The following is a 23,323-nucleotide window of genomic DNA, read 5'->3' as shown; positions in this document are numbered from 1 at the left end:
GTGACTCGGCGTGGAGGAAGATCCCAGGCCAGGAAGAAAGCATGTGCACACATGGCTCAGAGACTGGGTGAGCTCACTGGTAGACGCTGCAAGGACCGTGGAACAGGGATTCTCGTGTGAGGCACAAGGAATTGCTTCATTTTCAGAGACAATGGGAGAGCTAAAGAACCACCAGGGCTTAGGTCCTACGTAGGGCTCCAGGGAAGAGCCTGCCTCTAAGTTGAGTCTCTGGACTTCATTCAGGGTGTGGCAGCTTGTCCTGAGTGGAATCATAGAGAAATTGCTAGAAACATGTTCTCCTTACTCCACATACTAACCGTCTTCAGGCCTACTCAGCACCCGCCGCTCCAGCATCGTGTCTGAATTCGCCTTGTATTCGTGAGTTCACGGAGGGAAATGGTACCCGTTAGGATTGGCTTTGGCAGTGGGGAAGGTTTGGATGAAGCTGTGGCTTAACCATGAGTCACCATATGTGAAAGAAGCTCAACAGAGGCGGTGATGGGGGCCCCTTACTACCTCTGCCTCTTTAGTGTGCCCCCTGGAGGGCCCAGCCCCAGCTGCTCTCACTCCCCCAAGAAAGAAGAGAAAGGGAAAGAAAGCGAGGGGCACCTTCCGATTGTCCTTTGAACAGGTGTCCTGGTAACTGATGGCCATACCCCAGGTCCGCTTCAGCCTCATCGGCTACAACTCAGTCAAGACCATGCCCAGCTTCAGGGAGGCTGGGAAATGTGGCTTGTATCCTGGGCAGCTCTGTGCCCAGCTAGAAATCAGAGGTTTCTAGCTGGGCACGCTGAGGAAGGAGGAGAGAGCGATGTGAAGGGGCAACCAACAAGCTCAACCACACACAGTGCATTAAAACCACTGGCTAAAGACAAATATGACTTATATTAGGTAATATATGCTTACATAGCCACAATACTGGGAGAGGTAGTGTAGACATCATATTTGAATTGCCCTACGAAAGATTTCCTGTGAGTACATCAAGCTTAATCTTTGAAAAAGTGAATTTCTGGTTACTGAATTTTCTGAAAGTGGGGCACACAGAGGAGGGGAAGACACACGTAGGTGTAGTTGGCTGTTGGAAAGTACCTTAGGGAATGTATTTAGGGAAGCGAGGTGGTTTGCCACTGAATGATTTGGCACAGTGACATGCTTTTTCAGGTGTATTCTCAAAGGTTCACCCTGATTATAGACATTCAAGTCTGGGGTAGTAACCTTCTCTCAAAGATAACAGAGTCCCTCCATACAGCTCTGGCCTCCCCCAGGGCACAGACACTAGGAAGCCAAGGTTTCAAGGAGACTCTGGCTCAGATTATTAGTTCTACTGTAGTATATGTGACGTTTTAGACCCTTGTGAGGTTCACAAGCTAAAGTGTGATCAAATTCAGGCTTAAAGTTCAATGAACAAACTCATTCAGCAACCTGTACATCTTTTTGAACTTTAGATTGAAAGCCTGTTAAAATGCTCCTTAAAACCCGTAAAAGGTGGACAGGAACAAGAGGCAGGGTTGGGAGCTGAGGCTGATGGGTGGGGTAGGGTTAGGAAAACTGAGTAGAGGCGGCCCCTGAAAATACTAATTGTTCTCTCCGCCTCCCCTCCCTCTGCCCCGCCGTCTTTTGCCCTAGGCCCGCTCTGCCCGAGAAGGCAGCGGATCTCAGCGCTCTGAACGAAGTGGGCTACCAGATCCGGATTTAGACAAGCCATGCCCGCCAGCCCGAGGGCTTCTGTGGTGCTTCTCTCTGCACTTTACCCAGCGTCTTCAGGAGGAACTGCAACTATTTATTTAAGAACCTGTGGATTTTATTTTTCAGGATTCGCTTAGACTGTGTGGTACAACGTAAAATAATTCACGAAGGGGCCACCATGAAGGCTAAAGTAACCCCACCGGGGTTGGACTGCCTCCCTCACTCCAGATGGAAAGGATACCATGACTGTAGTTCTATATTTTTCCATTTACCTACGTTTTTACTTGCTTTCAGCATTACCCCTCACCAAGTAAATGTTCATGAACTCCTCCCTCCCACTTTTGATATAGGAAGGTAACTCAATCAGTATTAATGTTTTTTGTAGCAATAACAGAGGCAAAGATTGGTGGGTTTTTTTTAAGCTGTCAATATTACCTCAGCATTGACATCAGATATGCAAACTTAATGGTGTTTTGTTTTTTTATATTCTATTTGTATTGTTTCCCCAACATTTCCCATGGGGACCGCCACAAAGTTTGGAATTCTTTCCTGGTGCATACATGTGATGAGATTTAAGGTATTATATGCAGGTGTTTTGCTAAAAAGCACTGAAATTCTTCTGGCAATACGGGAAACCATTTTTAGGGTCTTGGAGTTACTTCTTAATCTTTCTTAAAGCATTCACTGACAGTAGCTTTTGTTCTTTCAAAACAAAACAAAAACAGCGCGTTCAGAAGCTAGTCTATGTTCTGTCACTAACATTTAAACTTTGCAGACTCTACAAAAAGCAGAAGCGGTCGTGCAATATTAGGGAATTTTAGCCGCATGGTGATTACTTACCTCTGATAGTAACAACTCAGAAAGGCAAAGAGGCCAGCAGTGAAACAGTAGGTCTTGAGAAACAGATCATCTTTCTGTTCACATTGCATCTGATTTTTAAACTCTGAGCGGGGCCTTGATTCTGAAGGACTCACTGTTGTTAGAGATGTTTACTGATGTCTTATATTAAGACCAAATGGGGTGCAATATGATTATTTCCCCGTACCTTGCTTTTCAGTATGATTTTGACATTTAGGAACTGGTATTGGAAAAATGCAATGAATTAGAGAAGCATGGAACCTTTTTTAAATGGAAAAGTCTTCAGGTCCGATGATATACTTTATAGCGTGACTTGGTCCATGAAGCACACAGTATGACTAGCTGGCCTGCACATGGTAGGTAGCCAGTGTGACTTCTGGCTGCAGACCACACAGAGTAACTCCAACAGCAGCCCAAGGCAATATCAAGAGTATAGCAGCTATTTCATTTGTTTTATCTTAGTAACCCCGCCAACTCATGAGACCAAAAGGCACAGTTAAGTGAAGTCCACTAGTCAAGAAAAGTGTTACTCCAGTCTTAGTGCTTCCCCTCTGCTGTTCTCTGACTGGAGGTGATTTTAGGAAGGGATTAAAAAAAAAAAAAGAATCTGCTTATTCAGATTCTTTACCTCTGAGGGTGATGCACAGAGCAAAAGGACTTCACCCTTTAGCCATGTGCATGTGAACTCACTTGACCCTAAAAATCAATGTTATTACTGGAAAGTATTTTCTTGAAAAAGAAGGAAGTCTAATGTCCTTTACATAAACAGGAGCAAGTAGGTATACATCTCAATTAAAATAAAATGTAGCATAAGTTAACAATTCTGAACTTAATTGCTTCAAGAACAGTATTATCAGTCAGCAGAGTTTGAAAGTTCTCTTTGTATATCTTCACAAGGCAAATCCATTTGCAGCTCATGACCACATCTTTAGGGCAGTGAATCACTTCATTCTCACTCTGAAAACAATTCTGAGATATAAGATATATATAAATATATATGTATCTTCTGTTTATCAATCTGAAACTATCCAATAAGAAGACTACTTATAACATTGCAGTCATTCTTAGAGTTTGGAATAGGATTTTCCAAGCATTACCTATGCACTGTCCCAACTAAAATGCAGGTCAAGAGTTGCACAGCCTCATCTCCTACAAAAGGGGGGGAAACAGGAATACAAACTGTTTCTAATATGCTGATGGATAAACCTTATAACTGCCAATCGGCCAATTAACTTAATTCCTTTCACACTAACTTCTTGACTTTAATAATTTTCCCAAAGCAACAGTCACAGAAACATGAAAATTCATTGAAGATATTCTTAGTTGTCATTCTGTTTTTAATGCCTATGGAATGTTAATTTCTAAAGATGAGAAAGGAACCAAACGTCTAAATTCTAGTGCTGCAATGTAACTTTAATATTAAGGCAAAACAAACAAATAGACAAACCCCATGATATGATTTCCCCCCCAAACTGATTTTGAAACTGGCTACAATTAGAAAAAATGAAACTGAAATGATTTGAAATCTAGTTTTGAAAAAGTTACTAATGCAAGAGAATTGTTATGCTTAAGCCGATGTGGCGCAGTATATGCAAAGTTTAAATGAATGACAGAAATCTTGATTTTAGACTTCATGCTGTGCTGTTTTGAGTACACTTTATTTCAGAAAGTGATATTTAGTATTTTCTATACACTCTGAAATCATGAGCATTTCACTTTTTCTAAGTCAATTATTTCATAAGGATTTTATTAATAGATATTGGTAAATAGAACTTTGGAAATCTTAATTCAGTATTCTTACTATACCCAAGGCTTTTGTAACCTAGTTTTATGTACAACCTTGTACAGTTTTTTTGACATACAATTCAGAATCTTGTTTATTCTATTGGACTTTGTTCTGGCCAATACATTTTTTTTAAATCTTTAAGAAAAACTGTGATTGTTTTAGTGGGTATTTTTCTAAGTAAATGACAACTTGTATAATGTATTTTAGAGAATGCCAGATAGTGCATGTTTCAAGTTCATGTTTTTCTCATCACTTGTATGTTTATACAGCATGGGACTTTAATAAAATTATCCTGGAAACCTAAGGATTGTTTTTCTTCTCAATATGTAAGACGATGTGATTTTTTTCCCTTGTTAGTTGATTTTTTCCCTATATAATTGTTCTAGTAAACTAATTTATCATTCGCTCAGCCATGTCTTCTTTCACAATTTTCAGCCTCTATACTGAACATCACTCTACTTTGGCACATCGTAATACACTTATATTTTAGCATCAGCCTAAGTAATAAAGGCGGAAAAGGGTCATGGAATAGTTTAGAAGAGGCAACATGCCAGCTTTCACAGCTTAGTACACCTACCAAAAAGCCTTCGGGAGCAGATGTACTAGTATAATTATTAGGTAATTTACAGATACAAAGTGCAAATGACTTGACGTCTATTTCCCTAATCCCTTAAACTCTCTGGATTCTAACTTAGTTTTTAAGGAAACAAAGGCTTAAAAGCAGACAAATGCTAAATGGAAAAAAAAAAAAAAAAAAAAGGATTCAAACATGCATGTTCTCTCGACATCAAAAGTAAGAGTCAAACTGAAACTTCATTACTCCATGTCCCTTCCTACTTAAAACCTGGACAGGATAGCACTTGAGGCTGCGCGAGACTTGGTTTCAGCAGTTAGCCGGATTTAATTGCTTTCGCAGGTGAAAACGAGGCTCCATCAGTTACCAACTCTTCTGACCAAAATCAGTAAAGACAAGTGGATCCTGGTGGAGCTTAAAAACTTGTGAAAAAGTTACACTGACCTAGCCCACAAACTAATAATTCATTCTACAAGGTAAAGTAGAAAGCAATTTTATGGATTAACTCTATCAAAGTGAAGCACATGAAAAGAGACTAAAGTCACGATATGTTAATCAGGATATGAAAAATTAAATTTCCACAGAGGTTTTCAGAGATGTTAGTTTGTCAGTAATTACCTATTTATAAAGTTATTTGTTAATAATTCACACAACAGAAAGCAATCAATGAAGTTTCATTTTTCTTTCTCCAATACTAAAAGGGGATAATTATACTATCTTGTTATTATTTGATGATGATAATATCTGCTAATTAGGACAGCTTATAATATTTTGAAAACTGTGACTAGAAAATGTGGAAAATCCTAGAACTATAGTTAATACCATAAACTAAAAACCCCAAAGTGAGAAATTAAACATTTAAAAGTATTATTACAATTTTTACTAGACAAATCCTTATAACCTGCCCACATGCCTTTTTGGGGTATTCATCAAAAAAAATTTTTTTAAATAATGGCAGTCAATAGTTCAGTACAAAAACTTTTAAAGTCTAAGACTATAAAGCAACTACTGCTTTCTGATTTAAAATGAAGCATCCTATTCAGAAAACCCACTGTAAAACTTTTATAATTTAGTATAATTCAATATAAAATTACTCAGTAAAAATGCACATAATTCTTTGATCTCCATGTCTAAAAATGAGAAAATTTTCACTTTCTATGTTTTAAAAATGTTGATTCAAACATACAGAGCCAACTGCAAGATTATTAGACCGGCTCTTAACCACTCATAAAAAATGTCAGCATATCTCTCACTATTGCATCATAATAGAAAACATTTTAGAAACAAAATCCCTAAACAGTTAAAATTACAAAAGAACATTAGGTCTCCAAGTCAGTATTTCCCCACTAGACTTTTGCTGCCTTCCTCAAATTTTTGAGGTAAAAACAAAAATAATCTTATAGCTGCCACTTTGTTCCAAAGACAAGTTTCCTAATAATATAAATTTCTACAGCATTGGTTCGCTAAAATAAAATCTCTCCCTAACCCAGGGATCTTTTCTTGAAACTGAATAGAAAAAAGAAAAAAAATTGCTCGGGAAATGAAGGCATAAACCCCATCTGCGCCTCCTGCAACGGTCGGTCTGTATAGGATGGAAGGGCGGGTTGTGGAAAGTCCTCATCCCACCAGTTACGGAACTTCTATGTCCTCAACGAAATGCAGATGTATTACATGTCCCAGGATAGTAACGAGATGGATTAAACAATCTGCACAACGTTAAAAAGCATTATAAACCCCTCAAAAACAAACTAAAATGGCTGGATACTTGTGAATGACCCAATGATTCCTGAGATGAACAAATTAGGACTCAACAAACTTATGGTCCTCACAATAAATCCGGCCTTCTGGAAGGGAAATGAGTTGTGGTTTGCAAGAACTCAAAGACACTTGGGACCCACCGTAAGACTTGCCAAAAACATGAAATGGAAGCTTTTACTAAGAGGACTAAAGAAGATGCACTATATTTAAAAATCAGTCTATTTTACTGGTATTTGGAATAAAAAATATTTACAATTATTTTACAATAAAGAGCATTTAGATCTCACTTGTCAGGAAAATATTCTTTCATTATGAAAAGAAAATTGTTGTAAACTTGTTTCTTCTGATATCTTTTCCAAGCATTTAACAAAACCTCTTCAGAAACTCCACGGCGCAAAAATAAACATGCAAACTCTTAAGAACAACTTTACAGTCTTTGAAAAAGAGTTAAAATTGGAAAGAAAAGTATGTATGTAATCAAAGAAGAGTCAGAGCTCAAGTCTGAACTTGGCCAGTAAAGGCAGATGATCTGAAGAGTTGTTTTCATTTGGAAGTCCATTAACAGTCCACAAGTCTTGTTCTGTAAGAAGTGACAGTCTAGCTAGAAGTTTCAAGCCACCAACCAAAGCAACTTCAGCTCCTGTTAAAGAAACACATTTAGTGAAACTGTGTCAACATGTTATTGCAAGTTAATCATACAAAAGTCTCTACTTTCTAAACAACAATAATCTAGAACTTGAGACCCCTCTGGAAGTCTAAATATGAAACAGTTTTCAGAATATGATTAAATTTTTACTAACAAGTTGTTTCAAAAAATTTTCAGAATATGGTTAAATATTAATTGAATGTAACCTAATTATAATTCTCAATACACAGAAGTTTCAGATGTTTGTTTTTTCTATTTCAGATATTTTTTCTATTTCAACTTCTGAAAATAATTCAGAAGAAAACATCAATGTAATAAGAACGTTACGGGCGATTTGGGATTGACAACTGCATAAGAAATTCATCCATCAACCATTCTGTTGTTGTATAAAACCAGAAATACACAGCCACAGATAAGTAGGAAGTTTATAAGGTGAATGGAGAATAAATTTATAATTTGGTCCCAGAGTCAGTACCCATAGGAAGTAGAGTAAAAGGGGACATGCTCTTAATGTTAAAATTTGAGATGCTGGTGCATGACACACTTCCGCCACCTCGTGACCAGTTATGGCATGACAACTACCGGAACCTCAATACACATTCAAAGTAGCGGGCATATTCCGAAGAGTTGAGCTAGTGGGGGGGAGAAAGCCATCTTCTGAGTATTACTAATGAGGTTAGCCTCAGTAGGAAGAAAAAACAAACAAAAGGGAAAAGGGGAAAAAAGTAGAAAAAAAAAAGGAAGAGAAAATAGGGAGAATCAGAAAAGACAATAGCTGCCCACATTATGGATTTTCAAAGTTTTCTGAATGGTGTTTTCTTACTTCCACTTATATGAAACTGCATTTTCTTCTCCACATTAAATTCTTTGGTTAAATAAAGTCTTATTTTTATTGACTCATACAAGGAAAAGTGTTTTATCACCTTTGGTTTTTGAAAATACAGTCATAGACCTCTTTTCAGAAAAACACAATATTCCAAGGCCAACAGGACAAAATTGTCCATCATTGGAAGTTTAAGCAAGGTCCCACAGTGAAGGCAGCATACTGTGGTAAAATTTAAGTACAAACAATATGATGTTGCTGGCAGAAGAAAACAGTAAATTTATGGCAAGTAAAAGCAAAGGGCAGTATGAAAGACCTAGAACTCAGAAGGTGACTGGACTGGAGGCCAGAGCCTGAGGGTAGAATTCCTAGGCAATAATTTGCTTTGAGGTGTTTCACTGCCTCCATCTTTTACAGGTGATTAACTCATTTATTCAAATACATTACCAATCTGTCAAATATACTACCAATTTAAAAATATTTTTAACTTCTAAACCTAGAACTTCATCTAGATGTGTAGCTACCTTTGTCAGCTTCGGCCTTGAGGTTTTAGTTCCCTTGTTCTCAAGCAGAACTTAAGATTACTCAGTGGTTGAGCATCGACCTAGGGTCCAGGCGATCACGGTTCGATTCCCAGTCAGGGCACATGCCCGGGTTGCGGGCTGCAGCCGATCAATGACTCTCTCATCATTGATGTTTCTCTCTCTCTCTCTCCCTCTCATCTCCTCTCTCTGAAATCAATAAAGATATATTAAAAAAAAAAAAAAAAAAAAAAGATTACATGCTTTCTTTACCTGGCTGCCCAGCAACATCTTCCTTTTCTGCAGAATAGAAAATATAATCCACGGTTATGGCACTTCGGGAATGACAGGTGGTCACTTCGGGAATTCCAGTGTCAGGAAAATAATGTGAATAAACAGATGACAAGCGGAAATGGTGCTGTAAGTGTGAAGATAACCTAAATTGAAAAGAAGAAGTGTTCAGCCTCCATCAGGTTTTTCATGAATTTACAATTCCTCCTATTAAAGCACTTTTTCATTTAATTTCCAGACAAAACTAGACATTAGGACAAGTTTTACTTAAATAGACGACATCACAATTTGGCATTTATTTATGCAGTGATATCCAAAACCCATTAACAAGGCTGTGAAACATGGGGGGGAAGAGCTCAATAATTAATATACTCATGTGGTTTGTTATTATATTCGAGAACCTCCACTTACTAATAAACACACATCTAAAACAACCTGCAGGCATACCTCATTTTACTGTGTTTCACTATTGCACTTCGCAGATGCTATTGCGTTTTTTACAAATTAAATGTTTGTGGCAACCCTGCAAGTCTATCAGTGCCATTTTCCAACAGCATTTGCTCACTTCGTGTCTCTGTGCTACATTTTGGTAATTCTCATAATATTTCAAAATTTTCCATTATTATTATATTTGTTATGGTGATCTGTGATCAGTGATCTTTGATGTTGCTATTGTAATTGTTTTGGGCTCCACAGACCACACTCACATAAGACAGCGAACTTAACTGATAAATGTGTGCTCTGACTGTTCCACTGACCGTCCATTTCCCACCTCTTTCCCTATCCTAGGGCCTCCCTGTTCCCTGAGACACAACAGTGAAATTAGGCCAATTAATAACCCCACAATGGCTCCTAAATGTTCAAGTGAATGGGAGAGTTGCATGTCTCTCACTTTAAATCAAAAGCTAGAAATTACTAAGTCTAGTGAGGAAGTCATGTTGAAACTCAAGATACGGCCCGGCCGGGCGTGGCTCAGCGGTTGAGAGTCGACCTAGGATCCAAGCGATCAGGATTCGATTCCCGGTCAGGGCACATGCCCGGGTTGCGGGCTTGATCAATGACTCTCTCATCATTGATGTTTCTATCTCTCTCTCCCTCTCCCTTCCTCTCTCTGAAATCAATAAAGATATATTAAAAAAAAAAAAGAAAGAAAGCCAAGATAGGCAGAAAGCTAGACCTCTTGCGCCAACTGTTAGCCAAGTTGTGAATGAAAAGGAAAAGTTCTTGAAGGAAGCTAAAAGTGCTACTCCAGTGAACAAACACATGAATGATAAGACAAAACAGCCTTCTTGCTGATGTGGAGAAAGTTTTAGATAGATCATACCAGCCACAACATTCCCTTAAGCCAAAACCTAATCCAGAGCAAGGCCCCAATTCTCTACAATTCTATGAATACTGAGAGAGGTGAGAAAGGTGCAGGAGAAAAGTATGAAACTAGCAGAGGTTGGTTTGTGAGGTTTAAGGAAAGAAGCAGTCTTCAGAACATAAAAGCACAAGGTGAAGCAGCCAGTTATCCAGAAGATCTAGCTAAGATAGTAAATGAAGATGGCTACCCTAGACAACAGAGTTTCAATGTAGATGAAACAGTCTTCAATTGGAAGACTAGGCCATCTAGGCCTTTCACAGCTAGAAAGAAGCCAGTGCCTGGTTTCAAAGCTTCAAAAAACAGGCTGACCCTCTTGTAAGAGGCTAGGGCAGCTGAAGCCAATGCTCATTTACCATTCTAAAAATCCTAGGGCCCTTAAGAATTATGCTAAATCTACTCTGCCTGTGCTCTATAAATGGAACAAAGCCTGGTGACAGCACATGTGTTTACAACAACATGGTTTACTGAATATTTTAAGCTCACTGTTGAGGCCTACTGCTCAGCAAAAAAAGATTCCTTTCAAAATATCACTGCTCACTGACAATGTACCTGGTCACACAAGAGCTCTGACAGAGATGTACAATGAGATTAATGTTGTTTTCATGCCGCTAACACAACATCCATTCTGCAGCCCATGGACCAAGGAATAATTTTGAATCACAAGTCTCAGTAAGATATAATTCAGAAGGCTATAGCTGTCATAGATAGTGATTCATTCCTCTGATGGGTCCAGGCAAAATAAATTGAAAACCTCTGGAAAGCCTTCACCATTCCAGATGCCACTGAGAACACTGGTGATTCATGGGAGGAGGTAAAAATATCAACACTAACAGGAATTTGGAAGAAGTCAACCCTCACGGATGACTTTGAAGGTTCCAAGGCTTCAGTGGAGGAAGTAACTGCAGGTGTGATGGAAACAGCAAGAGAATTAGAAGTGGAGCCTCAAGATGTGACTGAATCACTGCAGTCAGTCTCATGATCAAACCTGAATGGATGAGGAGCTGCTTCTTATGAGTGAGCAAAGAAAGCAGTTTCTACTCCTGGGGAAGATGTGGAGATTGTTGAAATGACAACGGAAGTTTTAGAATAGTACATAAACTTAGCTGATAAAGTAGCAGCAGGGTTTGAGAGGACTGACTCCAGTATTGAAAGAAATTCTACTGCAGGTAAAATGTGGAGAAAGTTTCAAACTATCAAACAGCATCACATGCTACAGAGAAATAGTTCATAAAAGGAAGAGTCCATCGATGTGGCAAGCTTCATTATTGTCGTATTTTAAGGAATTGCCATAGCCACCCCAACTTTCAGCAACCACCATCCTGATCAGTCAGCAGCCATCAATAAGGGTGAGGCAAGACCCTCCACCAGCAAAAAGATTATGACTCACTGAAGGCTCAGATGATGGTCAGCATTTTTTAACAATAAAGTATTTTTAAATTAAAGCATGAACATTTTTTAGATATAATGCTATTAGACACTTAATAGACTAGGGTATATTGTAAACATAATTTGTACCTGCACTGGGAAACCAAACAATCGTGTGAGTTGCTTTTTTGAGATACTTTATTGCGGTTGGTCTGGAACCAAACCTGCAGTATCTCTGATGGATGCCTGTATGTTTTTTTTGGTTTGTTTTTAAGAAAGAAAATCAAAATGCCCTTTAGGAATGCCATTTAGAACCCACCAGACTACTGACTATTCTGCAGCCCATGGACCAAGGAATAATTTTGAATCACAAGTCTCAGTAAGAAATGTAATTCAGAAGGCTATAGCTGTCAGAGGTGTCATATTTTTCTGCAAGCTCTTATCTTACTAACAACTTTTCAGTTTACTCATATAAGCTGTGTATAAACACTATACTTATATATTGATACTTAAAAGTATCTTTTCTTAGACCCTATTTTGTTTAAAAAGATTTTAGAATTATTCAAAACTAAGTATTCATTAGAAAAGTTAACTTTTTTATTAACCTCACTCAGGAAAGTTTTGACTATATTTGAATGGTTTAATGATGAATTTTTAAATATTCTGTTTTAAAAATTAAAATAATTTTTGTTTTCTTACTAGATTCTCATACATGAGATATTTTTCTCAAAACAAAGTATACAAAGTAAGACTGAGAAGAAAACAAAATGAGAGGTGACTGTAATTTGGTCCCAAAATTTAAATGTTGAAACAAAATCTAAACTATGAAAGAGCTACACTATAAAACAATGAAGACATTAAGAAACTCCCCAAAAGACAAGATTTAAGCCTCCACCTGATAAATTAAAATACATGTTTCTCAGCCATAGCCTCAACACTCATGCTTCTTTAATAATTAAAAATCCAGGCATCTTCACCCTTCTACCTCTGATGACCTTTTCCTGTAGTTTAAGAGATACGTATAAATAATTATCTTTCCTACTCACATATTCTTTTTCGGATCAATTCTCCTATAGATTGTTTTGAGATCTAGTAAGTCAGAGGACGCTAAGGATCTTCTTGAACTCTCAGATATTTTTCTGCAATCTTGACCTTTGTAATAGCAATAAACTTTAAAGAGCACTAGCGGGTCAAGATCCATTGACAAGCTGATTCCTTTAAATAACAACACTGCTTAAGTAATTACTAGAGCTTTACATGCTTCGTTTTATCGAATCCTCACAACAACCCAAATTATATATATAAGGAAATGAACCTCAGAGATGTTAAGATTCTTGTTCAAAATCACACAGCTGTAAAGCAGCAAAGCTGTAATTGGTACTTGGGTCTATCTGACTTAAGAACCATCACTCTTCACCAGCACAGAATATCACCTTCATTTTTTATCACTTTTTTAAAAAGTCAGTTTTGAGAAATGACTTTTTTACTTGACTAAAGTCAGCTAATGTCCACTGCTGCTTCCCAGAACTCACTTTTCAGCTGTCGCTAGGACTTCTGTTTTATCCAGCTCTGTTTGTGTCAGATCACTGTCTGTAAGAACAAGAAAAATACTATTAGTATTGTATTAGTATTTTAATACTACCAATACACTGTTTTGTTCTAGTTTGCCTTAGTGTAGGTCCTTTTACTCTAGGAACAATATTTAAGACATATCTAGTTTAGACAGATGCCTAGTTAAATGTTTCATCATAGAAGCTATATGTTTTGATGATCTCCAAAATTAGCAAATATAAGATGCAAACATTTCCAAAGCAACGTGCAAGTAATTCATGCAAAGATAATTTTGGAAGTTCAACTTTAAAAAGGTAAACTTAGAGCTCTTTAAAAAAAGGAATAAGCAAATAACTACATGTTTTCATATACGAATATTTAGTCCTTTTAAAAATTTAGTTTTATGTTCAAAGGGAAAGTATAATGAAGAAGACTGCCAAAACATATTGCAAACACTTACCTGTCTTTTCTACTTTTGGTACCTGCGGTACCTCATACACACAGTTCTGTGAGATACCTAGGTTTGGGGGCCAAATTGGAATAGATAAAATTCTTTGTCCCCGTGAAGACTGTTCCTGGCCAGACACCTAAACAAAATTTCAACAGGTATCTTAAATGAGCAGATTTTAAATAGTTTATGTATTGAAAAGTTTATGTGTTAAATGAAAGGGAATCCAAGAATGGTAAATATTACTTTTTTTCATTGGTTTTAGAGAGAGGGGAAGGGAGAGGGAGAGAGTGAAGGGGGAGGGAAGGAGGGAGGAAGGGGGGGGGAGAGAGAGAAACAGAAACATCGATGTGAGAGAGAAACATCAGTTGGTTGCCTCCCATTCGCACCCTGACCAGGGATGGACCCAAAACCTGGGCATGTGCCCTGACCAGGAATCTAACCAGCAACATTTCGGTACAAGGAACGAAGCCCAACCAACTAAGCCATACTGGCCAGGGCAAATAGTACTTTTTATTCATTATACTGATTATTTGTGATTATAAAATCTTGTTCAAATACGTTCAGAAAGCACTTATTTACATGGAAATGGGAATCTTTTCCTACATGTGTTTTTCTCTAATTTGGCCATCTAAATGATTAGCTTTGGACTAATTCTACCCCTCCATTTTTGCTACCTGCAATATAGCTCCTATCATAGAAAATACTAAGAGAGATAAACGCTTATAAAATTTTAAACCATCGCTCAAAAGTTAGTAGTAAAAAACTTATTTTGGTTAAATATACTGAAGATCAAATGATCAAAAGCAAGCAGAAGAGAGCACAATGAAAATAAAAATGTGATAAATTATACTCAGCTAAGGAATTAAAATATCATATGTAAAGGAAAATTATGTAATAAAGAAATATTAAATGACTGTTTTGCTAACTGTATTGCTCACATCCAACATTCAAAAGTCTATTCTGTCACCTTGTGAATAGTTTCTTATTTATGAAGTATTGTCTGTCAATGTTTCTTTTTCTTCTTCTCCCATTTTGGATTTTTGTAGCCTGCCAATTCCTCCAAGCAGAATGTTGCCACAAATAGACGGAAAAGATGAAATTCAACCAAGTGGGTATAATTACTTATCAGTAGTTGTGGAAACTCAACATAGCTTGGTAATGTGAGGGTACTGGCTTATCCAAGGTTTCAAACAGCCCTGTGATGACTATCCTCACACTACAGTGAACAGAGGACTAAGTCTGCCTACTAGAAGGGATGAAGCACTTACCTTTCCTATGGCAAGTCCTTCATAATTCAATTTTCCTTCCTTTATGAAACTATAGAGCGGGGAACCAGGAACAGAATTAAAGTCTCCACACATAACAATAGGGCAGAAGCTGCCATCTTTCTGATGGGCAACACTTGAAATCTCTGCCAGCAGCATTGCCAACTGGGTCAGCTTAATATCACCTCGCCTTGGATTATACAACAGATGTGTGTTAGCTACACAGATTGCAGGAGAGGCACCACTTGGAATTTTGGGCTGCAAGAGTAATACTAATCCAACATTGTCTCTGTCCAACAGAGGAACATCAGGGCGGTAGAATTCCACTGGGTTCACTGATAAGAGTGAAAATTTGGAATGTTTGAAGCAAATGGCACAGCCATCTGGTTTCTTTCCTGTCCGAATCTTATATTCACAGTGATAACCTATAAGAAAGAAATTTAAAACAAGGGACTGTTTATATATATTCACACACATATATATGGCAAAATACAGCTAATATTTTTAAACAATGTTTATCAAAGTGTATTTTGCAAAACATTAGTAATGTTGAATGTTAATACATGTTGGAATAAAAAAAAGTTTGGGACTGGGCCCAATAGGTCTCTTTAGGGCAGACTTCAGTCTTAAATATGCTAATATGCATTATCACGCTCTCATTTGCATCCTAGTAAAAGTCAGAGTCATGACAAAGACAGCAGGGCCTTATAATAATCTAGCCATCTATGTACCTCAGATCTTTTTGCCTCTAACTCTTCCCCCTTGCTCTACTCCATACACACTAGCCTCTCCAACCTCAGGGCGTTTCCTTTGCTATTTCCACAGTCTGGAATGCCCCAGGTAAGGCTTGTTCATTCACCTCCTTCAAGTCTTTGCTAACATGTAACTTCCTCTGACCATTTGTTTACAATTGAAACCTGACCCATTCTACTTTCTTGTATTTCTCCAGAAAACTATAATTACTTAATGAACTATTAAAAAAAAAAAAAATCTTTATTGATTTCAGAGTGAGGAAGGGAGAGGGAGAGAGAAACATTCATTGGCTGCCTCCTGCACGCCCCCCACCAGGGATCAAGCCCGCAACCTGGCCATGTGCCCGGACCAGGAATCGAACTTAGATTTCTTGGATCCTAGGTCGATGCTCAACCACTGAGCCACACCTGGCCGGGCACTATTTTCATATTTATTTGGTTTATTGTCAGCCTTTCCCCACTAGAATGTATATTCCACAAGGGCAGAAATTTATTTGTTTTGCTCACTGCTGCATCCCCCACTGCCTAGAAGATTGCATGATGTATAGTAGGCACTCAAAAAATATTTCCTAAATGAGCAAATGCCAAGTGGGCACCATTTCTCAAACAGATAACCTGTTTCTAGAAGTGTTAGTTTCTATCCATTAAGTACTGGTAAACACCTGTGTTATAATGATGCCCTAGACAGGCTGGTCCTTGATCTCATGGGGCTGAGAATCTTAGGGGTCTGTCTAATGATGGGCAAAGGAACTCCAGCAAAGGAAGCTATTAAGAGATTCTTACACACTTTTCCCTTTGAATTAAAATTATATACCAACACAAAAGTTTCCCCTTGAAATACCTCAATCTTTTCCTGACCTTTTGAAAGGTATTAAATTTTTCAAAATTAACACTGTTGGCCCAAATACGCCACACTTCTTTGTTACCAAGTTATGCTTTAACAACATACCAATCTTCCAAAGTAAATTTGGCTAAAATAAAAGTTACATTGTACCCAACGATTCCAAACTTGGCCTGATCTCTGTTCCATAATGATCTTCTTGAACTTCTTGCAAACAAAGTACCTTGGAAGAAAAAAAAAAAAAAGGCTTTGAATTAAAACAGGGAGATATAAATAAATATCAATTTTATGGTGCTTCTATCTGTAAATACAAGCTTCTAAAATTTTAAAAGCCTAATGAAAGTTGAAATAAAAATCCTTTTTTCTTGCAATTTACAGATCAAATTCATGTTTCCAAATTTCATCAGTTCCCCAAACCCTGGCCTTTAATCACATGAAGCTTTCTTACTATCCCAAACTGGTATTTCCCAAAGAAAATATGTCATTTTCTAAATTAATTTTTGCATGAATTATTTAAATTTAAAATCAAAGGAAATATATACTGAACGCTTAATATGTTGCCAGTCTCTATCTCAGAACTGATCAATACTTAAGATTTTTGGATCTTTTTTGAGAAGTTAGATGATTATGTATGCCAACAACCATTAGCAAAGGACTCTTTGGAAGTCATGATGCCTTGTTAAAAACTGTTCCATCACTATATTTAAATGTCTTCCCTTCCTACCAAACAAAAGAGAGAAAACCATTTAGTTCACAAATGAACCATTTAACCCAACTTGTGTGAAGAATTGTGATATTTTGCACTTACATCTGCATCAAAGTTTTTAATTTCTTTCAGAATATTGGGAAACCTAAAACTCCAGTGTAATACTGGCCGCCGACAGTGTCTATAGAGGTGTGAATTATCTTCCAATAAATTTTGCGAAAGTATGTTATAGGACATCACTGAAAAGTCAAACTTGTCCTCACTGTCTTCATGTATGGGGTCAACATTTTTGTCTCCTAGGATCTTCGTTTTTTCTTTATTATGGTTACATATATATTCCCAATGCCGTTTTATGGTGCCTGTTAAAACATATTGGACGAAATATAAAGAATTAATTTAAAAAACAGACCATATGTTTTCCTGTATATAAGTATTTTCTTGTTTTTAAAAATTTTCCATAGGCAATGAACACATGTTTTCCCCTAGGAAATGGCAATGTAGCACTGAATAACCATAAGTTGTCACCAAATAGATTAAAAGGCTGTAAAATTAAATACTGACCAAGAGGTCTGCAACAGGTTTAAAAGGATCTAGCAAGTCATTCTGGAGGCTAAGAGTGTATGTTAGGCAAACTAAGACTATACAGGGATCATGGTTTCTCACTTCTTTATGGTAAAGAAGTGGCTTAGCAACTTTATAACCATAATAATATTACTTGTATATCAGAGCTGGCTTTCCAATAAAATCATTTCACATATTTTATCCCTATTAGTAAGATAAGATCATCCAATGATTACCTGAGTTCTAAAAAGAACTTATCTCAGAATCTGCTTTAGACATGAATGAAAGGTGTATAATGAAAACATATAGAAGATATAGAAGCAGTAGCTAGTGTCTAAAACACTGAAGTGGAACAATGCAAAAAAAACAACAAAAAAAAACGAACAAAAGAAATATTTTTAATGCATACCAAAGCAAAAGTTACATGTAACATAGTTACAGAATGCTGGTAAATGATAATGGCTGGTTGACGAACCTAGCATGCAGCAACCAGGAATGTGTAATGGTTTATATTCTGCAAAGACATCCTGCACCCTGAAAAAGTGATGAAAAGAGAATCAAAAAGCATGAGATTTTGCAATTACAGGCAGTCCTCAATTTAGAAAAGACCACCACATATGCAGTTTTCTTCTCTGATCTTGTCTCCCTCACACCACCATTAAAGGGCATACACTAACTGCAGTGGAAGCCACGAAGCAAAATGTGGAACTTTTAGAGAACCTATAAACACAAATGAAGGAGAAAACAAGAAATGGGAAGACCTTGGAGAAATAGACTAGGAGGTGATTCGATAATATAAAAAATCTCAGCCCTAGAATCTCTCCCTTTTCCTGCATGAAGACTTTCATTTTACGGCATTACAATACATAAAATTCCACCAATACAGTGGTTTTTCAACCTCTATAGCATATACAACCCTTGAGCATTACTTTTCATGTCATGAACATCAATCAATCCCTGGTGTGCTGGGACTGGGGCTGGAATGATGGGGTAAATACATTTATACTGACCACATTGCTTTGAATAAACATACAGAAATGTGTTCGAATGCTAGAGTTCCATGGAAGACCATTTGAAAACGACTGATGGAGTGAAGAGTCTTGGCCTTCATATACTTCACAACATAAATTCATACCACAAAAGCTTATATACCTTCCATGTCAGGAGGAACAAGGTGATCACAGCAGAGAAGACAGGTGAATCAAAGAAAGTAAGCAATAGGCCTGATCGGGTTTTTAGGGTGCCTAATTAAAAAGTCTTAATTGTATCACAAACATCCTTCAAATACCACTTTAAAGTGATAGGCAAGTTAGCAATGCTGTTCTCTTGATTGAAAAGTATTAGTGAAATATCGGAAGTCACAAATATGGCTTAACGAAGAGCATTTTCCTTATTCACAATACCTAGGAAGAATGGACATATAAAGAGTCAGGTTGCAATCCAAGGTTATCAGTGTGTAATTGTAATTCCCCATCCATTAAAGGGAAAACACCACCACCACAATTTTCTGAGTACCTACTATGAAGCCAACAGTGTGCTGGGCACTTTGACATCTCATTTCATTGTCAACAGGCTTTGAAAGTAAGCATTATTTTACTCTAGGAAACCAAGGAGCAGAAAGTTCAGTAACATGCCAAGTTCATACAATTTGTGGTGGAGCAGAATGACAGCAGGGAGAGGTTTCTAAGCCCAAGCTTATGTCACTATGGCACGGCTCCACCTGACAGCTACCAGGTTTACAAAAGAGAAGTGTGCTGACCTGATGGACCATGAATACGTCAATGAAAAGCAATTTCGTATCATACAACCCTAGATTTATAGATTATGGATTGTTCTTAGGAACCTAATTTTAATGCCTCTAAATAAACCTTTCATTCATTCAAATAAATATGTTTATAAACACAAGCTGTAGTGAAGTACTATACAGAGAGATTTTTACTACTGAGTGGTTAGAATTTCTGCTTAAATGTGTAGTAGGATTTCTTCCTAAAAGAGCACTAACTCATCTTCTAGCTCTGATTTCCAGGTGACACTCACTGTGAATGTTTTCCTTTGGCAAACATCTGCTCCCTACACATTGACACCTACACAGCCTACTTTCATATCTTCAGAGGCATTATCTTCACTGAAAACCACAGCTCAGTAAGAAAGACAGTTCCAAATTCTACTGGGCAAGGGGCAGGACTGGAAGCACAGAGGGAGTCTCGTCAATTGTTTAGAGTAAAAAGAACATAAGAAAAATAGGAATAATCAACATATTTAGAAAAAACTGTTTCTTAAAGTTGAAGAAGATATTTTAAAAGACAAAACTTCCCACAGACTCTCAAGATTATATCTATAGACTCCAGTATGAAAAATACAGATTTAATAAGCTAAAATCCTATTCTGAGAAAATATCTTTCACTTGATTGCTTCTATTTAAGAAAATTCTTTTGTCTTATTTTTTAAAAGTTATCATTTTTAAAAGTTAGCTTAAAATGAAAACACAAAATTTAGTTTTATACATCTGTGGACTTCCAATAATTATTCACCCACCAATTTCTAAGAAGTCTAAGAACCTTTGTTTCAAAAACACTGGATTTGAAAATTATTCTTAAGTTAAACTTAATGTTTTAATGTAGTCCTCCATTCTTTTCCACCTTATTCTATATGTAGAGTCACTTCTATCTTTACTGCCAAAAATACACAATTAATTAAAAGATAAGAATAAAAGCGTCATTTAAAAAAAATAATTTCCCTTTTCTTCATAGAGAACTACTGGCTGAAAATAACCACCAAACACCTCTAAAACCTGCAGGTTGTTTTCCTGAGGATTAGATATGAAAGTTTCAATCAGTCTATGGCTTATTTCTATTTCTCCACCAAGATAAATGTCACCTTTACCTTGGTGTTTTCTTCGTTTTGATGAAGGCTCATCTCCCTCAGAGTTCATGATGGAACTAGAGAGATGAATCAAAGATGTCTGGCCCAGGTTGTCAGGTCTCCAACTCCAGTACTGAAACTGAGTTCTAGACTCAAACAAACAAGGTGGTCTCCAATTTAATGAAAAATGCCTACTACTGAAGTAGGGGTAAGGAGCACGAGAGTAATGTCCAGGCCACCTCATACAACTAGAAATATGTCTGTTCCAGCAACACCTTTGCAGATTTTCCCACGGTGTAGTCCAGTCTCTGCCCAGACTCTTCTGGTGATGGGGTAACATGGGGTATCTAAAAGAAATAAATACACTCCTTGAGGCACCACTTTAGGTTCAACTATAGCACACAAAATCCAAATCTGTTTCCTCAACGGAATACAAGGTTTCACATTTAAAATCTGATGTCTAAATCTACAAAGGATGTGGGAAAAGCAGCCATGATTTAACTATGAGAGCAGTATCTCAATACTCTCCCTATTGAATGGTATTCTAACACTTAGCATAGAATCCACCAGGTTCCCCAAACACCACATACACTCCAAAAAGTCCACAGTTCAACTGAGAGATAAATCCACCATCAAACTGGTATTCTGATTATCTTTGTAGCATCTAATAAAACTCAACGGACAAATAAAATCCACAGCAAACATAATACTTAAATCAAATATGGAACACATAAACTGACTACAATTAAAGCGAATCTCTCTTCCAACTTGGTCTGGAGTAAAAACACATTTCTGAACAGTTTTTTAATACCAAGATTACATTTTCCAAACATCTGTATAGCTAAGAAAACAAAAGCCTATCACAACGTCACAAAACTACCTCTCTTGCTAATCGGTAGGTGGATAATTTATCTTTATTTATTTTTCATTTTTTTAAAGCACGCATTTCCTTGGGGGAAATGAAAGAGGCTAGAGATTACTCACTAGGAATTCACCAACACTCCAACACAACAGCACCAATTTAACCTATCATCCAAAATATCTCCAAAGCAGTGTTACCATTATGTTGGATAGACATGCTGCTCTCAGGCTCTACTGGGCCCCATCTTCTTCTTCTTCTACCATTCTAGCAAAATATTAGGATTGAGGACTTCTATCCCTTCCTCCAGAATTCATTAAAGGTACATTTCCAAAATAGTGTCAATAACATCCACTTCTATTACCGAAGGAGTTTTGCTTAGGGTGTATTTTCTGTTATTTGACTTCTATAGGTTGTGTTCTTTTCATTTCAACGTTTAAATTTTTTTTTATTATTTATTTTTGCAGCTCACGCATTTTCAAATTGTCCTCTAAACTCAACTTAATTGTAAATCTTTAAAGGCACGACATGGGCAGACTCTCCTGTTTTGTGACCACAATGAAAGCCTTAGAGATTTGGGCACTTGCTCAATACACTTTCCATCCCAACAAGCTGCCGTGTTTGAAGTACAAAACTTGCACTACAAAAGTCTCTGCATTTGCAGTTACTTACAGAGCGGGGCAAAAGTAGGCTTACAGTTGTTCATATGGAGACTCATACAATAATTCACAAATAACAATATAAGAATAAGCTGTTTTGAGTACTCACAACTGCCCCACCCTGATACGGATGTCTTTTCCTCTTAAGACGATGCGCTCCTTCAAAGCCAGAACTTTCTCAAGCGTTTCAAGCCCAGCCTCCTCCCCAGCGCCCAGCACAGTGCCTGGCACACAGCTGGTACTCGAGAAAACGCTGCCCAACCGAACCGCCGCCGGGTCCCCGGGCTACGGGAGTTGGCACCCGACCCCCGCAACCGATGTGATCATTCATACGGTGCTGTGCTCCCCGCGTGGGGACACCCGTAGGTTAATGAAAATTAAACTTTTTCATTTTTAATATCGAAATACTTATTTTAAAGCGTATTAAGAAAAAAAAAAAACCACCCAATCGGTCCATCACAGCCAAGATGTCGCAGGTAACTGCTCGGGGCTACGCTCAAGCAGGCGGCACCTGCTGAAGTGCGTTGAAAGCGAATCCGTTTCAAGAAAAATATCCAGTAAATAGTGGACGAGACTTTTGGTAATAATCGTAAAGGTCGGGATACAAGTGGCTGAAGTTTGAGAGACGCTAACACGCGGCGCGCGCGCCTCCGTCGGGGTCAGGCCGCGGGACCTATTGTGACCGGCGGCCTCCCCCGGGGACCCGCGGCGCCCGGATGGCGCGGCGGGGGCCGGGGACCGAGAGGCTCAGGCTGCCCCGGAGGCTGGGCGGGGGGAAGCGGGCCGGGGCTCCCAGGCCGAGCCTGATCGGGCGGGCACCAGCCGGGCCGGCGGCAGATGCGCCCCGCGCGTCCGCCCGGGTCCCCGTCAGCCCAGCGCGCGCCGGCTGCGGGCCCCGTTTACCTATCCCTGGGGGTCTCCGGAGGCTCCTCCCGGCAGCACCACCTCCCCGACCCTCTTCCTCCTCCTCCTTCCTCCCGCGCCCGCCCCGCCCCGGTTCACCCGGGCCGCCCGCCCCCGCCCCGCGGCCGCCCCTGCCTCCGCCCTCCGCCACCCACACTTACTGACCGGCCTCTCCCCACCACACAGCGGCCGTAGCCCCTCCTCACACAGCGCCACGCTTCCATGTTGCCCCTTGGTGG

The 23,323-nt window shown here is 38.4% G+C and overlaps 2 protein-coding genes across 6 annotated transcripts in view; one reads left to right on the top strand and one right to left on the bottom strand.

Moving 5' to 3' along the window:
- The window catches only part of VASH2 (vasohibin 2), a 34,157-nt gene extending 29,523 nt beyond the window's left edge, over window positions 1-4,634 (top strand). For all 3 annotated transcript variants that reach the window (XM_016224628.2, XM_016224626.2, XM_087827820.1), the window contains one exon: window positions 1,627-4,634. In XM_016224628.2, coding sequence (XP_016080114.2) covers window positions 1,627-1,696 — 70 coding nt within the window. In that variant the 3' untranslated portion in view covers window positions 1,697-4,634. The remainder of the gene's footprint in view (window positions 1-1,626) is intronic.
- Window positions 3,937-23,323, bottom strand: ANGEL2 (angel homolog 2). Of its 3 annotated transcripts, none has more exons than XM_016224623.2 (9): window positions 23,250-23,323; window positions 20,685-21,010; window positions 17,343-17,599; window positions 16,688-16,757; window positions 14,945-15,366; window positions 13,686-13,812; window positions 13,207-13,264; window positions 8,926-9,089; window positions 3,937-7,302 (listed from the first exon to the last, which is right to left on the bottom strand). In XM_016224623.2, exons 1-9 carry the CDS (start codon window positions 23,306-23,308, stop codon window positions 7,151-7,153), a joined length of 1,635 nt encoding a protein of 544 aa, XP_016080109.2. In that variant the 5' UTR covers window positions 23,309-23,323; the 3' UTR covers window positions 3,937-7,150. The 3 variants fall into 3 exon arrangements, with proteins under 3 accessions (XP_016080109.2, XP_016080110.1, XP_016080111.1); XM_016224624.2 differs by lacking the exon at window positions 23,250-23,323 and adding an exon at window positions 22,291-22,391; XM_016224625.2 differs by lacking the exon at window positions 23,250-23,323 and adding an exon at window positions 18,277-18,335 and having other exon boundaries at window positions 20,685-20,773.

This window comes from Miniopterus natalensis, chromosome 19, assembly GCF_054644295.1.
Source record: "Miniopterus natalensis isolate mMinNat1 chromosome 19, mMinNat1.hap1, whole genome shotgun sequence".
Lineage (NCBI taxonomy): Eukaryota > Metazoa > Chordata > Mammalia > Chiroptera > Miniopteridae > Miniopterus > Miniopterus natalensis.
Note: the sequence above shows the minus strand (reverse complement) of the source record. Positions and strands in the feature narration are given on the sequence as shown.

Bases quoted from the DNA above. Each gene is read 5' to 3' on its own strand.
- ANGEL2 (XM_016224623.2), bottom strand. From the start codon at position 23,308: ATGGAAGCGTGGCGCTGTGTGAGGAGGGGCTACGGCCGCTGTGTGGTG. The intron at 21,011-23,249 runs GTCAGTAAGTGT...TATTTCTTTTAG, and splicing joins TGTGTGGTGGGGAGAGGCCG to ATACCCCATGTTACCCCATC. The intron at 9,090-13,206 runs GTGAGTTCTGGG...TTTTCAATTTAG, and splicing joins GTCCTAGCGACAGCTGAAAA to GTTATCTTCACACTTACAGC.